This window comes from Melanotaenia boesemani, chromosome 8, assembly GCF_017639745.1.
Source record: "Melanotaenia boesemani isolate fMelBoe1 chromosome 8, fMelBoe1.pri, whole genome shotgun sequence".
NCBI classification, from domain to species: Eukaryota; Metazoa; Chordata; class Actinopteri; order Atheriniformes; family Melanotaeniidae; genus Melanotaenia; species Melanotaenia boesemani.
In genome coordinates this window covers 30,519,085-30,537,769 of record NC_055689.1, presented here as the reverse complement: position 1 = coordinate 30,537,769, position 18,685 = coordinate 30,519,085, and the positions used below count along the sequence as shown (strand labels likewise).

At 41.0% G+C, this 18,685-nt stretch overlaps 1 protein-coding gene across 1 annotated transcript in view; it reads right to left on the bottom strand.

Annotated features, from left to right (window-relative positions):
* The window catches only part of LOC121645305 (vasoactive intestinal polypeptide receptor 2-like), a 90,991-nt gene that overhangs the window by 12,130 nt on the left and 60,176 nt on the right, over nt 1-18,685 (bottom strand). The window contains exons 5-7 of the mRNA XM_041993756.1: nt 14,088-14,185; nt 11,977-12,109; nt 10,276-10,426 (exon numbers count right to left, since the gene is read on the bottom strand). Of these exons, the coding sequence (XP_041849690.1) occupies nt 10,276-10,426; nt 11,977-12,109; nt 14,088-14,185 (382 nt within the window). The remainder of the gene's footprint in view (nt 1-10,275; nt 10,427-11,976; nt 12,110-14,087; nt 14,186-18,685) is intronic.

Genomic DNA, 18,685 nt, shown 5'->3' with positions numbered 1-18,685 from the left:
AGCGTTCTGGATGAGCTGCAGATGTTTAATGCTCTTTTTAGGAAGTCCTGTTAAAAGACCATTACAGTAATCCAGCCTACTGGAGATGAATGCATGGATGAGTTTCTCTTGGTCCTTCTGGGAGACTAGACTTTTAATTCTGTTGATGTTTCTGAGCTGGTAAAAAGCTGTCTTAGATGTAAAATTACCTAATGACACAAAGTACTTTCTATTCTCTAAATAAGATTTAAACCAGCGTAGCGCAGTGCCAGAGAGGCCCACCAGTTCTCCAGTCGTTTAAGCAATATATTGTGGTCGACAGTATCAAATGCAGCACTGAGGTCCAGTGAGACTAAGACTGACATTTTTCCATAATCTGTGTTCAAACACATGTCATTAATGACTTTGGTCAGAGCAGTCTCAGTGCTGTGGTGCTGTCTAAAACCTGACTAGAAGACACCGTAGCAGTTGTTTTGTTTTAAAAAGTCGTTTAGTTGATGAAAAACGGCTTTTTCAATTATCTTACTTAGAAAAGGAAGCTGGAGATCGGCCTGCAGTTGCTCATGTGTCTTGTCTAGATCGTCCCTTTTTAACAGAAGTTTGATTACAGCTGTTTTTTAGAAGTTCTGGGAAGATGCCCGAAATTAAAGACAAGTTTACAATCAGCAGCATTTTGGTCTTTTCGTGTGCTGGCTGTATGTGTATTTTAAGTCATCAATAGTATGGACACAGATGATGCTACTGGTAACACTGGAAAAATCAATCATTTGAAAGGTTATTGTTATTGTGTTGACCCTGTGCCACAGTTCACACTTGGACTTATGTTAGAGGTGGCGGATCGATCCAAATATCAATACCATCTATACCAACGTTGGTATCTAAATGGATTGTTCCTAGTGTGGTTTAAATGGCTTTAATGTTTGGCTTGAAAACGACCAGAATCTTCGTAAATAAGGAGGATAAAGTGGTTTTTAGTGGATTTGGTTCACTGCTGTGACAAAGCTGCTACATGTCCAACATTAGCTTCTCATGTCGAGACGTCAAATTCCGATTTTTATGGTAAAAGAAAAAATTTATTACATTAACCTGTTCATTTTCACAGCCCTATTAAAACGTATCAGTATCAACAATACATCCCTTTAAGTACTTAGTATCAGATCAAAACTAAATCTTGGAGTATCACAGATGCTTCTGTGAACCAGAAATACATTTTTATGGCTGACTTGCAGACATTAAATGAAAAGAGATTTCCAGAATCCATTTTGGGTGTTTTACCGCCGGTTAGTTCTGCTACAGCTGCTGCTTACGCTGCAGGTGCATCCCACTCACGTTCAAGAGGGGGCTAACATTACCCACCTGCTTTGTGGACCAGTTCCTCTCTCGGTTATCATGTAAATCCCATTAAGATGAAACGGGACCTATTTATCAATCATGATCGTCAAACTATAAATTATTGCGCTTATTGTGTGATTAATTACCAAAACAATAAAAGAAAGTTTATGCAATATTTCATTTGAATGATTTTATCATCTAATCGTGGCTTCCGCTGAGAAAAATAGTCTTTCTAGAAAACAGAGCTTTAACATTGCAGGAGTTGCTTAGCAACATGGTAAATACTAATTACGGTGAATTTCTGTCAAGATAAGTGAACAGACTACTTAAGGAATGATTTGAAGAGTGTGAATCAGAAACTTATAGCAATTCAATGAAAGTTTCTGCAGTGCTCTGAGGAACCGTATAATAATTTGAAATAAGACAAACAATAAAACCTGAAATGTGACTGTAACGTGTGTTACGGCTCCTTTGAGTCCAGGGGTTGGAAGAAACCGCAACACAACAAAGCCAATAACTACTGGTACAATTTTTAAGAATTTATTTACAATAATGGCTCTTTAACATAAGATGTCCTTTTTCAGGGAACAACAAACAAAAGTAAATGGAGCCTTTAACGATATTAACTGTAAAACGAAAATATGGAAAGGAAACTTAACTATAATGACAAAACCAAAACGATCCAATTCTCAAAAAAACAACTACCAACAAAAAGAGGGGACTTCTCCTATTGAGATGTCCCTATTACTTTACCAAACAATCATCAAACAAAAGAACTCCACGAAAATCAAACTGGTTAAACCTTGTCAAAAGAAAACAATAACCAACCGCTCTGTTGGACGTTCAGAGTTAAGACTCACACAACACTACAGCAAAGCTCTTACGAGCTCTCACACCAAATTCCCAGCTAACTCAACTAACAAGCTTGTACACTATGAACGATGCCCTAGTGACATCGCTCCTGAGGAATGGTAATTCCCTGCCTTTAAACACACACAATTACACTCTATTCTAAGCTGATGCAGAACAGCTGCCGGCGCTCTGAAGCAGCAGCCAATCCATGGCACAGAAGGGGAGACACGTCATCCTCGTAGCTTGGGGCAGGTCCTGACAGCCAATCCCGAGCAGTCAAACGGGCGCACCTCCAGTCTCCAGGAGTGACAGGTCCAGCGGCGTATCAGAAACGGCAGGGGCCGTAACACCCCCACCCTTAAAAGTCTGGTTACAGACTCTCCTAATCATCATGGGGAGGCCTTCCGGAGACATGTCACTTCAAAACAAATGTTAATCACAACACAAATACACAGACAGTCACACAGCATGTCTAAACACGGGATAAGGCATCTGCAAATAGATTGTCCACGCCCTTCTTGTGCCTAATCTCGAGGTCAAATTCCTGTAGTATGAGAGCCCACCGCATTAATCTCTGATTATGGTTGTACATGCGGTGGAGGAAGGTTAACGGGTTGTGATCCGTAAACACTTGAATGGGCACAGGAGAGGATCCCACGTACGCATGGAAGTGCTGAAGAGCCAGCATCAACGACAAGGTCTCCTTCTCAATGGTGGAGTAATGCAACTGATGGCGGCCGAACTTGCGGGAGAAGTAACAGACAGGGTGATCAATCCCGTCTTCACCAGCCTGGAGGAGTACGGCGCCTGCTCCTCCATTACTGGCGTCTATATCCAGCTTAAATGATTTACCTAGGTTCGGGGCGGCTAACACAGGTGCACTTTTAAGAAGAGCTTTGACGCTCTCAAACGCGTGTTGACAATCTGGGGTCCAGATGTAAGGTTGCTTAGGACTAGTTAAAGACGTCAGAGGTCCGACAACAGAAGAGTAGTTCTTGCAGAAATTCCTATAGTATCCTGCCATTCCCAGAAAACGGCGCAACGCCTTTCTATCTTCTGGAATGGGAAACTGTTTTATCGCTCTCAACTTTTCTTCGACTGGACGCACAACCCCTTGCCCAACCTGTCTACCCAAATAGGTGACAGTGGCACGGCCGAACTCGCACTTAGCAAGATTCAAAGTGAGGTTTGCGTTTGCTAAACGGGAGAATATGGTCTGTAGAGACCATCAAATATGCAGAGCAAAAGGGAAGATCCGAAAATAAAGTGTTAACCAGTCGCTGGAAGGTGGCAGGGGCATTACACATGCCAAATGCCATGACAGTATATTGCAGAAAGGTGTCGGGGGTGACGAAGGCGGAAATTAATGACGCACGGGGAGTGAGAGGGACTTGCCAATATCCTTTGAGCAAATCTAACTTGCTGACAAATTTAGCGGTCCCAATCGTGTCAACACAATCATCTACTCGTGGTAGAGGATATGCATCATTAATGGTGATGGCATTTACCTTTCTATAATCAGTTATGAACCTTGGGGAACCATCCGGTTTTGACTCAACTATACACGGTGAGCTCCAAGGGCTGGAACTGCGGTTAGCGAATCCGTGCTGCAACAAATAATTCGTCTCCTGGCGCATCTGCTCTCGCTTGCCAGGGTTACATCTATACGGATGCTGCTTAATCGGACGGGAATCTCCTACATTTATGTCGTGTTGGATGATGTGCGTTTGCGAAGGAACATCGTTAAATATACCACGAAAATTATCTACTAATGACATAAGTTCATTCCTCTGAGAATCAGCCAAATAATCTAAAGTAGACGGTAACACTGCCAATGCTTCTGAGTTTGACAGCCGCGGAGTTAAGCGCGACTCCACGCGGTCCAACATTACGTCTTCCGGTTCTAATGGTTTCACCAAAGTAAGTGCCACGAATGGGGTTTCAGCTTCCGGAATGTCAGTCTCGGCTGTTCCTTTCTGAGTTCTCAAACTCTCGCGGGTTACATAAGCTTTAAGCATGTTAACATGACATACACGAGTTTTGCGCTTCCGATCAGGTGTATGAATAACGTAATCGGTTTCACTCAGTCGATGTTTTACTTTGTATGGTCCCGAAAACATGGCATCTAGTGCTGCACCATGCACAGGGAGCAGTACTAGAACTTCATCTCCAGGTTTAAACTCACGTACGGTCGTCTTTTGATCATAACGGCGTTTCATCTCTGTTTGTGCATTTTGCAACGCCTTTGCTGCGAATTCACGGGAGCGATGTAAGCGTTCCCGAAACGAAGTTACATAATCTAACACATTTCTGTTAGCCGGAGCCGTGCAATCCATTAAGCTCTCTTTTACTACTTTTAGCGGTCCCCGAAGTTTATGACCGAAGACTAGTTCGGATGGGCTAAACCCCAACGAATCCTGCGGCACTTCGCGAGATGCAAACAATATGAAGGGTAGTCCTTCATCCCAATCTTTTGTTTCCTGATGGCAATATTTTCGTAGCATCGACTTTAACGTCTGATGCCATCTCTCTAGTGCCCCCTGACTTTCCGGATGGTAGGCACTAGACGTAATATGCTTGATCTGTAGTTCCGCAAGCGTCTTCTTAAATATGCGGGACATAAAGTTACTTCCCTGGTCGGTTTGGACCTCCTTCGGGAGACCAAACGTGGAGAAAAACTTTAATAAAGCACGCGCAATTGAACGAGCCGTGATCCGGCGCAGCGGAATTGCCTCCGGATATCGGGTCGTTGGGCACATTAAAGTCAACAGAAATACATTACCCGATTTTGTTCTCGGTAAAGGTCCTACACAGTCTAGTATTAGACGTTCGAAAGGTTCGGCCATGACAGGTATTGGATGGAGTGGCGCTTTCGGTATCGCCTGGTTGGGTTTCCCCATAAGCTGACACACATGACAGCTGCGGATATAAGCAACCACATCCGCTTTTAATCCTGGCCAGAAGAAGTGCTTTAATACGCGTTGGTAGGTCTTGTTAACTCCCATATGTCCAGACCAGTGGTCATCATGGCCTAACCTTAAGATTTGCTGTCTGTAAGGAGCTGGTACTACGATTTGGGTCTCCGTGTTCCACTCAGCTTCCCCCAGAACGATCGGACACCATCGCCGCATCAGCAATCCACCAACCAAGTAAAAGACTACTTGACCGTCGTTATTATTGTTCTGACTCACCACCTTTCCGAAGCAAGTGCGCAGCGAAGGATCCTTCTCCTGCGCCTCAATCAACATCCCACGGGTGATGGAGAGGGATGACTCAGCAGGGGTGGGCAGAGCCCTCTGAGCTTTTACGTCAGAGTGCTCTGTGTCCCTTTCAGTGTCCCTCGGTTGTTCTCCATCTGCAAATGAGGGAAACAAACAACTATTACTAAGCTCAACATCCTCAAATTTTGCCATTTCCTTTTCTTTTTGAGCCTGAGCTCGTGTTACCACACAAGCCGGCGTTATCGGTACAGGATCGGGTTGGTCCAGTACCTCCAAAGCAGGAGTTACCTTCCCACCAGCTACGTCATTCCCTAAAAGCAGAGACACATGGTCAATGGGCAACTCATCACACACAGCAACAGGAAATCGACCTGAGATCAATTTGGTTTTCAAATTAACATAATGGACCGGACACGGTGCATATCCTTTTCCAACTCCGTGGAGTATTACACTATACCCAGCATAGCTGTCCTCAGAAAAGGGTAACACATTTGCGAGAACCAGGGTCTGGGACGCCCCGGTGTCACGCAGTACTAATATCTGCTGTTCTTCTGCGGAAATATCCGTCAGAGAAATAAATCCGGGCATGGTAAAAGGTTTGAAGCAAGGATCCAGTGTGCGCTCCAACCGTTTCATGTCACCGGTTCCTTTAATAAACCCTACTCCTTTTCCCGCTGATGAGGAAGTGGAGGGATTGCCTTTAGCAGCCAATTTTGGACAGACCCTAATCAAGTGTCCTGTCTGATGACAATAGAAACATGCTCTTTCCTCAGGTGATTTAGTTTTCGATACCTGATACGTTTTTCTTCCATCTGATCTAATTGTCTCTGGTTTCGTTATAGGCTGAAAAGCCATCTTATGCGTTAAAGCATACTCGTCTGCAAAAGTGGCAGCAGAAGACACATCTGCAACTCGTTGTTCGTTAAGGTGAACCACCAACCTTTCTGGAAGCTGCCTCTTAAATTCTTCTAATAACACAAGTTCCCTAAGTGCTTCGAATGTGACCACTCCACAGGAGGAACACCACTTATCAAATAACATGCTTTTTTCACGCGCAAATTCCACATGAGTTCGTGTAACATCTTTTCTGTGTGCTCTAAATTTTTGGCGATATGCTTCTGGTACAAGCTCATATGCCTTCAATACAGCTGCTTTTACAGTGCTATAGTTCTGAGTGTCCAACAGAGGGAGCGAAGAGACCACCTCTTGCGCTTTGCCTGTCAGTCTGCACTGGATTAAGATAGGCCAGCATTCCCGCGGCCACTGTAGCGCAGTTGCTACACGCTCAAAAGCTGAAAAGTAACAATCAACTTCTGACTCTCTAAATTCTGGTATAAACGGAATGAATTTAGACATTTCTAATGGTTTTGAAGAAGGAGAGAAACTCAGGGACCCAGACGGATCACCTGAGACTGGTCTTACCTGAGCTTTGGTCTCGGCATCCAGCTCCAGCTGGCGAATGCGTACTGCGGTATCGGCTTCAATCTCCATTCTCCTGATCTCAAGCCTTATTTGGCGTTCTCGGGCCTTCTCCTCGGCTTCCAGACGCAGTCTGAATTGCCGGAGCTTCAGGCGAGCGGATAAAGGGGAGGAGCTAAGACTGTCCCCGGTGAATCCTGGCTCAAACCGAGGCAGCGTGACAGGAGTGACCGGTCTGTCACCCGCCTGTGCAGCTTCCCCTACTCCACCTGGCCCGAGCAGATCATCCTGCTCAGTTTCGTCAGGCGGCCTCGCTCCTGAAGGACCCGCCACATCAAGAGCCATTTCAGCCTCGACAGTAGCATTCTCTGCCATACCAAGCACCTTTCTGTCCACCAGACCAGCCAGTACCAATTCTCTCATCTCTTTTTTCTTTACATACCTTGGTAAAGGTATCTCATAAAAATCAGCCAACACGGCCAAGTCGTCTTTGCGACACTGATCTATCTGAACCAGCGTAGGGTTCAGCTGGAACTCCTCTAATCTGAATTTAGCCATCGCGGAGCTACCTTACTGAATCCGGTACAGCTCACAGGTGCAGACAAACCAATCAACTGCAATTGCAGACACAAAACAAAGTATAAAGCCCCTAAATATTCAAAAAAGCTCCCGGACGAGCCCCCATTATGTTACGGCTCCTTTGAGTCCAGGGGTTGGAAGAAACCGCAACACAACAAAGCCAATAACTACTGGTACAATTTTTAAGAATTTATTTACAATAATGGCTCTTTAACATAAGATGTCCTTTTTCAGGGAACAACAAACAAAAGTAAATGGAGCCTTTAACGATATTAACTGTAAAACGAAAATATGGAAAGGAAACTTAACTATAATGACAAAACCAAAACGATCCAATTCTCAAAAAAACAACTACCAACAAAAAGAGGGGACTTCTCCTATTGAGATGTCCCTATTACTTTACCAAACAATCATCAAACAAAAGAACTCCACGAAAATCAAACTGGTTAAACCTTGTCAAAAGAAAACAATAACCAACCGCTCTGTTGGACGTTCAGAGTTAAGACTCACACAACACTACAGCAAAGCTCTTACGAGCTCTCACACCAAATTCCCAGCTAACTCAACTAACAAGCTTGTACACTATGAACGATGCCCTAGTGACATCGCTCCTGAGGAATGGTAATTCCCTGCCTTTAAACACACACAATTACACTCTATTCTAAGCTGATGCAGAACAGCTGCCGGCGCTCTGAAGCAGCAGCCAATCCATGGCACAGAAGGGGAGACACGTCATCCTCGTAGCTTGGGGCAGGTCCTGACAGCCAATCCCGAGCAGTCAAACGGGCGCACCTCCAGTCTCCAGGAGTGACAGGTCCAGCGGCGTATCAGAAACGGCAGGGGCCGTAACAACGTGTAACACAATGCATTGTAAAAATGTGGTGGAGTAGAAAGTAAAAATATGTGCTGTAAAATCTAATGAAGTAAAAGTCAAAAGTATCCACCACTAAATCTAATAAAGCAAAGTACAGATACATTAAAAGCATACATAGCTTTACACTAAAATATTTTTATTTAGTTTCCTGAAAAACTAATTCAGTAAATGACTACAGTATATCAAAATTAGTCACAGTTCATTTAAAATAGTGCAAAAGCAATTAATGCAAATATACACAGAGGAAACTTCCTCATTGTATATTTCCTCAGAGGAAAGATTTTTTATCATTTTTAAAACAAAAAAGACCATTTTTGTCAGAGAAGTAAGAGTCACTGGATTCTCTATCAGCTTTATGGGTCATTGAAGTTCTGTTTTAGTTTGCTGGTGTTAAATTTCACCCATTCATTGTATTCCTTTCCAGCAGTATGTGAACATCTGCCTATATACAGCACTTGTGGATGTAAATCATCATGGATTTAATATATTTAATGTTTGTTATTTGATCATTTTTAACATTTTTGAGCAGTAGGTGGTGCTAGGAGCCAGAGGCATTGTGGGAAACCAGAACCACACTTTGCACAAAGAATTTGAACAGTTTCCTTCAGGCCGTAAATACAGAGCTACATGAGTGAGGAGCAGCTATATGATCCAAAGCTCCCCATCCAGTATCATTCTTTTAATAAGGTCATGTGGTTTTAGTCTGTTTTTATTTGACATTTTTCTTGCAGTCATGTTTTGTGTTCTGTGTGAGTTTGGATGTGGATGGAGGTTTTTAATGTCTGTTGTTGAAATGTTTTGTCTTCATGGGCAAACTAAGTTTCACATCAAGAACAATGAACTGAACTGTGTACGAGACAAAGATTTGCAGAAAACAGCTCTCGGCATGCCGTCACAATTTAAAACTTCACTGTGTATCTTTATGGGAGAAGAGGGAGGGACGCGGAGACTGAGTTCTGCACATCATTATAAACTCAGTCTGTTACATAAGTGATCTTAATGAAATCTTTGGACATAATTCTGCAATACATGCGACACATGAAACATGATGAACAAAGATGCTGAATGTTTGAAAAGGCTGATATCCTGTTTGTAGATCTGTGTAACTGTCCTTGTCTCAGCACACCCAGGGTAAAGAAATTAGTGCATGAAGGACCACAAGTTCGTAGATTTTGTATAAAAACGTTGTGTTGCTTCTAAATTTCTTTGTGTGAAATAATCATATATGTAAGTATAGCTGAATGAACTGCACATGTCGTCTTTAAGTTACTTTAATGCTGCTTCTGTCAGATGATGCTGCAGTGTGGAAATCTGTAAAGGACAGTGGACTGCTTTTCAGTTACAGAGTATGACATGTTTAGCTCTCTGACAAAAGGAAAAGAAAAATATGAGAACGAGAGCAGCTTTATTGGGAATTGCGTATTAGGCTTTACTGTTTTTACAAGAAGGATAGAAAAAGATGGAACTTTGGATGTGCAGATGATCTGGACCCATTTGACTCAGGTTGAGTGTTACATGAATGCGTTTTTCAGCCTTATTCCAATAAACTCAGTTATCTTGGTGTATTAGTGTGGTTTTAAGAGCTTCAATTTTTTTATTGATTTGTGGAGGACTTGCAAGTTGGCATGAATTTAAAAGCCCAGCTTTGGTTTGGGGTCCTATAACCAGGCTCACTAGAATGAGTATGGGGATACCAAATGTCCAATTTTTCTTTTTTTTTTTTTTTTGTTTGTTTGTTTGTGAAGTCAACATTAATTGCCAAAAATAAAGGGGTCTACAATCTTCTACTACAGCTGGTGGAAATAATTAACAAAATTAACTATAACTGAGCATAAACAGCAAATGTGTTACTAAGGATCATAAACTGCACAGTTGATCTTTGCTTTAACACCTCCTGCAGCTATTAGACTCATTTTTTAAAATACCAGGATTTGGTCTTTTTTATTTATTATCCCTTTACATGTAAATAAGTACGTACTCCCGTGTATCATTAGCTGAGGCTATAGACAGATTACCTACCCCAACCGATGAACATGTAGACAATAAAGTGTCGGTTTTCAGAGAAGATGACGACGAGCAGAGTGTGGAGGTAGAGACCTTCCACCAACAGCCAGAAGAAGTTGGCCATGATGAAATACTGGAAAAATACCAGGCTGGCTTTACATCCCACCTGGAAAACACACACACACACACACACACACACACACACACACACACACACACACACACACACACACACACACACACACACACACACACACACACACACAAACAGATCATAAACAAGCACAGATGAAGAGAACATAAAGCTCCAAGATCAGAGCTAGAAGATTAAATGTTAGTCTGATAACATACAACCTACAAGTGTTCTTTAAACCACATTATCTACAATCCTACAGTTTGTTTTTGCAGGTCTGTTTAAAACCACAGTGTTGATACCGACTCTCCAGCCCACAGAGATTCTGTTTAATCAAGTAATTATACTAATTATTCTGTTATGTGGGCATATGTTCTTCCTTTCCCTCTCATGAGACCAGCAAGCCCACCAGGTGGAACAACTTTAACTAGCAGATCACAATGTCACAAGCAGCAAGGCTGTAAAGTCCCCTGACAGTGTTCCTGAAATTATTACAGCGATGTTTCAGTGCCAAGAAACAGAGATGTTTGAAGGGGTGAGGCAAAGGGAACGGTCAAAATGTCTCTTCTTTAGAGGGGCAGAAACATCTCAAAGTCAAGGGCACCTGGTTTAGTTTAAAAATGGAGCCGATGGGGGATTAGGTTGCAGGTTTGAAGGCTTCAACTTCAAACTTATGCTTTAAAAGCTTTATATGCGTTTAATATTCTCTCGATGCATCAGAGAAAGAATTGATGGATGTCATGATCTTGGTTTGTTTCTGGTTTTGTTTTTGGGGCTCCTTTGTGTGTTTTGTATTGCTTTCTGTTTCCGGCTCGTTAGTTCACCTGGTCTGATTGCTCACTCACGTCACCTGAAACCTATTAGTCGTCCTCAGTATATATACCCCTAGGCTTCTCTTATTCGGTGCCATTGTTGTTATCCGGCGTTCGAGTCTGTATCAGTAACCTTGTTTCTTGAAATTAAAATCTGGATAATTGCATTTGTCTGCCTCCTGCTTCATCTGCCTGCATTTAGGTCCTCACGTCCACAGCTTTATGACAATGGATTGAGACATTATTGATGATTCTCTGATGAGTTAGACCCAGGGTGGTGAGCTGTGACCAATCTCTGCTCAAAAAAATGTAGAGCCTGTTTATGATTACATGTTTATTAGCTTTGTCAAGTATTCACCTTTCTTGGTGTTTTTCTTTCTTTTTTTTTTCAGAGCAACCTGCAATTTAAATGGGGTTAACTGGGGATTATATGTAGGATGAAAAAACAATGAGAAAGAAAAACCTCATTACCATAAAGTAAATATTTAAAGCAAAAAGAGGTGCATTGATATACATTCATCCACCCAAAGTTCACACTTCTGCAAATCTTTCATGGCATCACAGCAGATGGTGTTACAATTAAAAAAATGAAAAAAAAAATCTTATTTTGATTTTATTTCAACTGTGTCTGGAAGCATCACACTGCAGCTGTTTTCTTTTTTTGAACAGCTGTGCTGTTAATACGAGTGTGTAGCTCTCTGACCCCTCTCCCGCAGGACTCCCGCTCAGCTTGCTGAGAGAGGAGTGGAGGTTCAGAGGCTGGGACCTCACCAGAGACGGCTGGCTGGAGCACTGCGTGGTTCGGTTGAAGAGGATGTCGTCCTTCACCAGCACAGCCACGGCTCTCAGGATGAAGGAGATGAAGAGGTTGAGGTGGATGTAGTTCCTGGTGCAGTGGAGCTTCCTGCACACATGATACAGAAACTAAATACAGATGATGGAGAGATAATATTGTGACAAAATATGTGGAAAAAATGAGGCAACACTTTGAGACTAAAAATGTCAGCCTGCAGCTGAACTGAGTTTTGTAATTAATAATTTTTTCCTGTATGGCCTTGGGCTATTCTATTATTATGTATCAACCACTCTCTTAATTCTTTTAAATATAAAGTTGCTTTAAACACACAAGGTTTCCTGGGACAAAAAGCAGAAAACTGCAGGATGTTGCTGCACATCTCCCAGCTGTAATGGCTCAATTTTACAGCTGAATAATAAATTGTAAAAATGTTTGACAAAAAAACTCACATAATTAAAAAAATTAAACAAATCTACAAAAAACTGTTCTCTCCAACGGTGCATAAAGAGGAAGATGTTCTAAGAGTATTTAAAATAAGCTGAATAAATTAATCCAAACTTCTGCCAAAGGAACAAATTAATTTACATTCCTCCAAACTCTACAATAAACACCTAAACCTATCGCTGGCATTAACATGAACTCACAGATGTGGAGTAAAGACGGGCACAAATGTCACCATGAATCCCCACAAACAAAGATAAACCACCACTTTCACTGATATTATGACCACTTAAAAGCTGCATATTATGATTTTTTAGTTTATTATATTTTGTTTTAAGTTATTTTAATATCAGTAAAAAAAATAGTGTAATAAAACTTTGGTTAAAAAGCTCAAACAGTCTCCCAATTAGAAAGTACCCTGCAGGTGACAGAGGATCATGCAGATGCTCTGCAGGGATGATGATTATCACCCCTTGTTTAACCTGAAGCAGGCCTGGAACGCTGCATTTAGCTCCTGTGGCTTCACACAGCTCTGTTAGCATGTGCTAACTGAAGTGTGTGGGAGCCAGGCTGCAACTGGCTCTACCTCCAGCACCTCACAGAGGACTGGCTCATGAAAATCAGCTCAAGCATAAAGAGCTGAGATTTTGCCAGAAGACTCAGTCCTCTCCTCCCACCCAGACACTTTTGTTATATGTGAGAAGCTTGATGTTACTTGATTTGTTGTCAACTCAGAGTTTGTGTGGGTGAGCTGCCATTTCCTTTCCATTCCCAGCTTCTGTTAGACCAGGAAGGCAAGTTGTATTTTTTATGTACAACTATTTGGCTAAATCATTACTTCCTACTAGTATACAGGGCTCTAAATTAATATTGTAAACACCAGCTAATGTAGCTAGGAAATTCCTGAAGTTGTCAGACAATTTTTATTTTATTATTTTTTTTTTTTTTTTTGAGAAAATAAGTGAAACCGGTGTTTTTAATTTGCTTTTGGTCATTTATTTTCATAAAAACCTCAAACAGCAACAACATTCACGAAGTAACTTTTCCTCTTAACACATTTGAAATGATCTACTGTAAAGTTTAGCTTACTAGATCTTGCTTTTTAAATTGCTGATCACCACCGGTTATTACTACTGGTGGTAAAATGGGAAATTTGTACAGGACAAATGGGATTTTGAACAAGACCCCCTAGTGGATCAGCTTGGTCAATTTTCTGCTACAGAAAGGAAAATGTCCAGAAGCACAGCTGCAACATGAGCAATTTAGAGAAGAATCAGCCAGCTGGTGCTCGCTTGACAGGTGGTGTCCGTGAAACCTGTGACGGTTGCTTCAAGAAGCAGGAGGGGAAATTTCTGCAGATTAGCTCAACAAAGCTGAGAGCTAAAGATAAGCAAGTCTGCAGCTGCTGCAAACACAGAATTATTTGATAAAAGCAATAGTTCGAAGGACAAAATTATTACATCAAGTAAGAGAAAAACTCACGTTGCATAAAAGCTTTGTGACATACTTTACATTTAGTCGCCATCACAGAAACAGTGAATTCTTTTTTGACCAAGAGATCAACTGATGTGGCATGTGTGTGAATAACTGTCTGGTAAACAGAATAAAAAGTCGGATCATACAGTATTGTAGTATTCAGACTTACCGGAACAGACAGAGGATGGCGCTTCCTGTAGTGAGAGCGATCAGCGACAAACTGTGACCCAGAGTGTACAACGTCTGCACAACCACGTAGAAGACCAGCTGCAGACAAACAAACCACTCTTACTCTTATTTTCTTCTTTAACTACTGCAGCCCATCCCAGAGCTTTTCTTGTGGACTTTACATTTCCACATGTTACCATAATTAAACACAAATCTACATAACCATCTCACCAGGAGACAGTCCGATCCAAACTCTGATCAGCTGCATCGATCAAATTAAAGACTGGATGTGCCAAAACCTGCTTCAGTCAAATGAAGACAAAACTGAAATAACAGTTTTTGGGGCAAAGAGAGAAAGATTAAAAGTCAGTAAACAGCAAAGTTAAAAACTAACAACCAAGCCAGAAATGTGGGAGTAGTAATGGACTCAGACCTGAATTTTAGCAGTTGTATCAAGACAGTTGTGAAGTCAGCCTATTATCATTTAAAGAACATATCGAAGATTAACGGACTGATGACTCAGCAGGACTTAAAAAAACCTGTCCATGCATTTATGTTTAGTAGACTGGACTACAGCAATGCTGTCCTCACAGGTCTCCCTAAAAAGTCCATCAGACAGCTGCAGTTAGTCCAGAACGCTGCTGCCCAAGTCCTCACTAAGACCAAGAATAGATATAAATAGATTAAATATAACTAGATTATATAACTCCAGTCCTCAGATCTTTATATTAGCCTCCTGTCGGTCAAAGAATTGACTTCAAAATCCTGCTGTTAGTTTACAAAACACTGAATGGTTTAGGACCAAAATACATTCAGCATCTTCTGTTTTGTTATGAACCAACCAGATCCCTCAGGTCATCAGGGTCAGGTCTACTTTCTGTTCCCAGACTCAGAACTGAACAGATAACAGAAAGGCAGGAACTAAAATAAGCACTGGTAAAGAGATGCAGAATAGCATCTCTGAACACACAACACGTCCAACCAGAAGCAGATGGTCACACACAGGCTCACCAGAGTTGGAGAATACTGGAAAAATGTTGCCTGGTCTGATGAGCCTTGATTTTATTGTGCTTCTTTTATAACGACAATAAATATTCACATAAAATATTTATTTGAAAGAGTTAAATGCATGTGCACAACTAAAAAAGTGGAGACATTTCTGTCCCTCTGATCATAAGTTGTAATAATTCTGTTGATCCCTGATGTTTTGCATGGCTTTACACATGCATGCTTTCACACTGCTCACAGTTAAACTTTTTACTTTAATTTCAATAAAACTTTGTCTACTCAGTTTCATATTGTATCATCTCAGTTTTAAAGGTCCCATATTATGCAAAATTCACTTTTTAATGGTTTTGGAACAGTCATACTGGTCCCCCCGCATGTGTAGGAGACCCGTAAGTGTGAAACTCTTTCAGGCGCTCTCTCTCCCCCCCTGTTCCACCTCTAGGGAAGTAAGCGCTGAAATGAGCTTGTTTGAAAGCGTGTACGTTATGACGTCATAAGGGACAATAACCACTCCCCACAGAGCGATGGACCCGTCTACCGGCTCTCAAAGCCCGCCCTCTAAAAATCACCTAGCGCCCAGTGTTTTTCCCTCTTCGGCAACCCTCGTTAGCGGACATGGCTAAGCGACAGAAGCACTGTTCTGTTTGTGGCTGCATAAATGAACACGAAAACGTTTTTTTACTTCCATCCACTGAACCCACGAGGACTGAGTGGATTAATTTTATTTTTGGAGGAAATGTACCCGGAAAACTTCCAAAGGTTTTGCATGTCTGTGGCCAGCATTTCAAAGAGGACTGTTTCCACAACATGGGGGCATGGAAAGCAGGCTTCGCCAACCGTTTGAAGCTGAAGCCAGGTTCAATACCAACTGTCCGTGACACAGCTGGAGAGGTAAGAGCTGGCAGTTATTTTATCGTTTCGGCCTTATTAGTCTGATAGCTTGAAAATATATTAACCTGTCAATCACCTCATGACGGGCGATGCGATGGGCGGAGCCAACAGCTGAGCTGCTCCACCAGGGTTCCGCCCACCATAAACGGCACATTTCTGAAGCTGCTAAAAAGAGGGAGGTGAAGAGAAGCCGCTGCACTCAAACTGAGGGTCGATTTGTCCATACCATGGCGGAAATATTTCATTTAGATATTAATGAATGGTCTCAGATTGGGAATAAAGTGTATAATATGGGACCTTTAAACCTCAAGTTGTTTGAACTAAAGTAAGCCATGAAATGTGCACTGCTGATGTTTGTATGCATTTCATTTTCATCCAAAATCATGAGCTTTTCTTAGTGTTTCCACATTGGTCAGTTTTTTGTAGACTAAATATAAAGTTCTAAGAAAAAAAAGTTAAAGAACAAATTACTTTGTAAGATCAGAGCATTAGACAGATAACATGTAATATAACTGTACTTTTGAACTTACAACATTAGAAGTTGATTGTTTTGCCTGGTTACAGCAACAGGTCGGGCTTCACTGGCTTCCAGTAAAGCTTACCGATTTGAGCCGAAATGATTGAAGAGGAGGATGTACAGTGACATGGGGGGAGAGGGATTAACAAGGAGAATAGCAAAATGAGATGAAAGCACAACGGGCAATTCAGCTGTGTTGTTAGTGACCTAAAACCAGCGAACGAGTGATGAGGAGGAAGCTGCAGTTACACAACAGCAAAGAGCCAAAAACACATGACGTGTGATTTCACAGCTGAGACGTCAGTCATGTGAGGACAAAAGAGAAACTGTTGCCAGCCCTTGTCATCATCTCTGACAACTAAAGCTTTGCTGGAACTGGACCATGCAGTATAATGGTCCTAAACACAGCAGCATATTTAGAAGGACTGAAATAGAGAAGTGTGCATAAATAAATACTGCAAGCCTCAACATCATACAGAGCACAATTAAAATATTAATGTATTATTGGGTCATTGCTGCTGAAGGTGGTTCTACAAACTGTTTAACGTTGGTATGTTTATTATTAAATACTGACCCTTTTTTTCTACGTGTTATTTTAAACATTAAATATGTTGGAAATATGCCTTTGTTTAAAAAAAAAACAACCTTTTTAAATTATTTTCACTCTTAATTATAATCTACCCTTCAGCCAACAGAATTAATCATTTTAGAAAAGCTAGCCTAACATGTCCTTAGGAAACGTCGGGGTGTAGAGCTGCAGAATTCAAGAGCAAAATGAGCCAAAACCAAAAGCAAAACGTAACTGGGGGCAGTTTAGGGCGGTTAGAAACCTGTTCGTGGAGGTATAAAGTATAAAATATAACTCAATTTGAAATGAACATTTCAATCCTAATTGGAGCTTTACAATCTGACAATATTTTATTTTAACATTTTGTGAAAAATTTTGAGTTTTAGAAACTTCAACATCCACTAAAATCTCAGAAAATATAATAAAACCTGCTGGAAAATAAGAAGGTTATGGATGACTAATGATCAAAATAGAAATTTACAGTAAGGAAGTCTAAATATGACAGGAATTAACCAAATAATGGATTTCTCTTCTTTTTTCTTTTGGCGTACAACAATATTCAAAGAACTTCAAATTAAAAAGGCATCAGTACCTAATTATTTATAAAACCTTCGGTACCAAGGAAAACCCTCATTTCAGTGATTAACGGCTACAAAGTGAGAGAACAGAATGAACAAGTTGTGCTGTGTGAAACATAACAAGTCTTCTCATCTCCAACGTTCAGAGGGAAGAACTCCATCAGAAACCAACATTTTAAATAAATACCTTTTAAAAAACATCTGAATTTCACATTAAAAATGCTCAATAGTAATGATGCAGGCACACAGGCAACAATAAACCACAAATAGTCTTGACATTTTTAAAAAGGTCCTCAAGTCCATCTATGACAACTTCATTCCGAGCAGCTGTCAATCACAGCTGTCAATCATGGCATGCCACCTTTCTAAGAAAAATAAAAATACAAGCTGACTCTGATCACAGACTGAAAGTGGGAGTCGTTTTATTGTAAGAAAGTACAAGTACGCATTTCCAGCATGCTCTCAGATTAATAGTTTTAACAATTTCAAAGCATCTTGATGAGCATTTGGCCCAGAAAAATATTTAATTGAGAATGCAGAACCTGAGTAAACAAACAAACAAAAAAAGACACAGATCCTCTGAATTTACATGAATATTTTACAAATTAGGCTGTATCTAATGGGGAAGATTTGAAGAGACTGCTCTTTTAAAGGGGGTTTTCTCTCTTTGTAGGAAATATGTTCTTTTCTTGAAATTTCATTGTACAGTCCATGTTGTCCACAGTCTGTATGACCCTCTGTCCTGATTCCAGTATATAGAGTATATTATATGCATATGTCACGCTGTTGGTTGCTCTGCTTTGTTCAAGGTTTTCCATCGGGTTGTTTATGTTATAACAAACTTTTCACGCTATTACATCTGTGTTCTCTTTCCAAGATGAACTTTAACTTTTTTATACATTTGCCATTTAATAGTTGATACAGTCTGGCTCAAGACTGCAACGTGGATGGGAGGCAGACACGAGGTTTTTCCTTACAAAAATATAATTTCTTAACCAAAACAGGGCAAATGTGTGATAGTTGGTATCAGTGGTGTA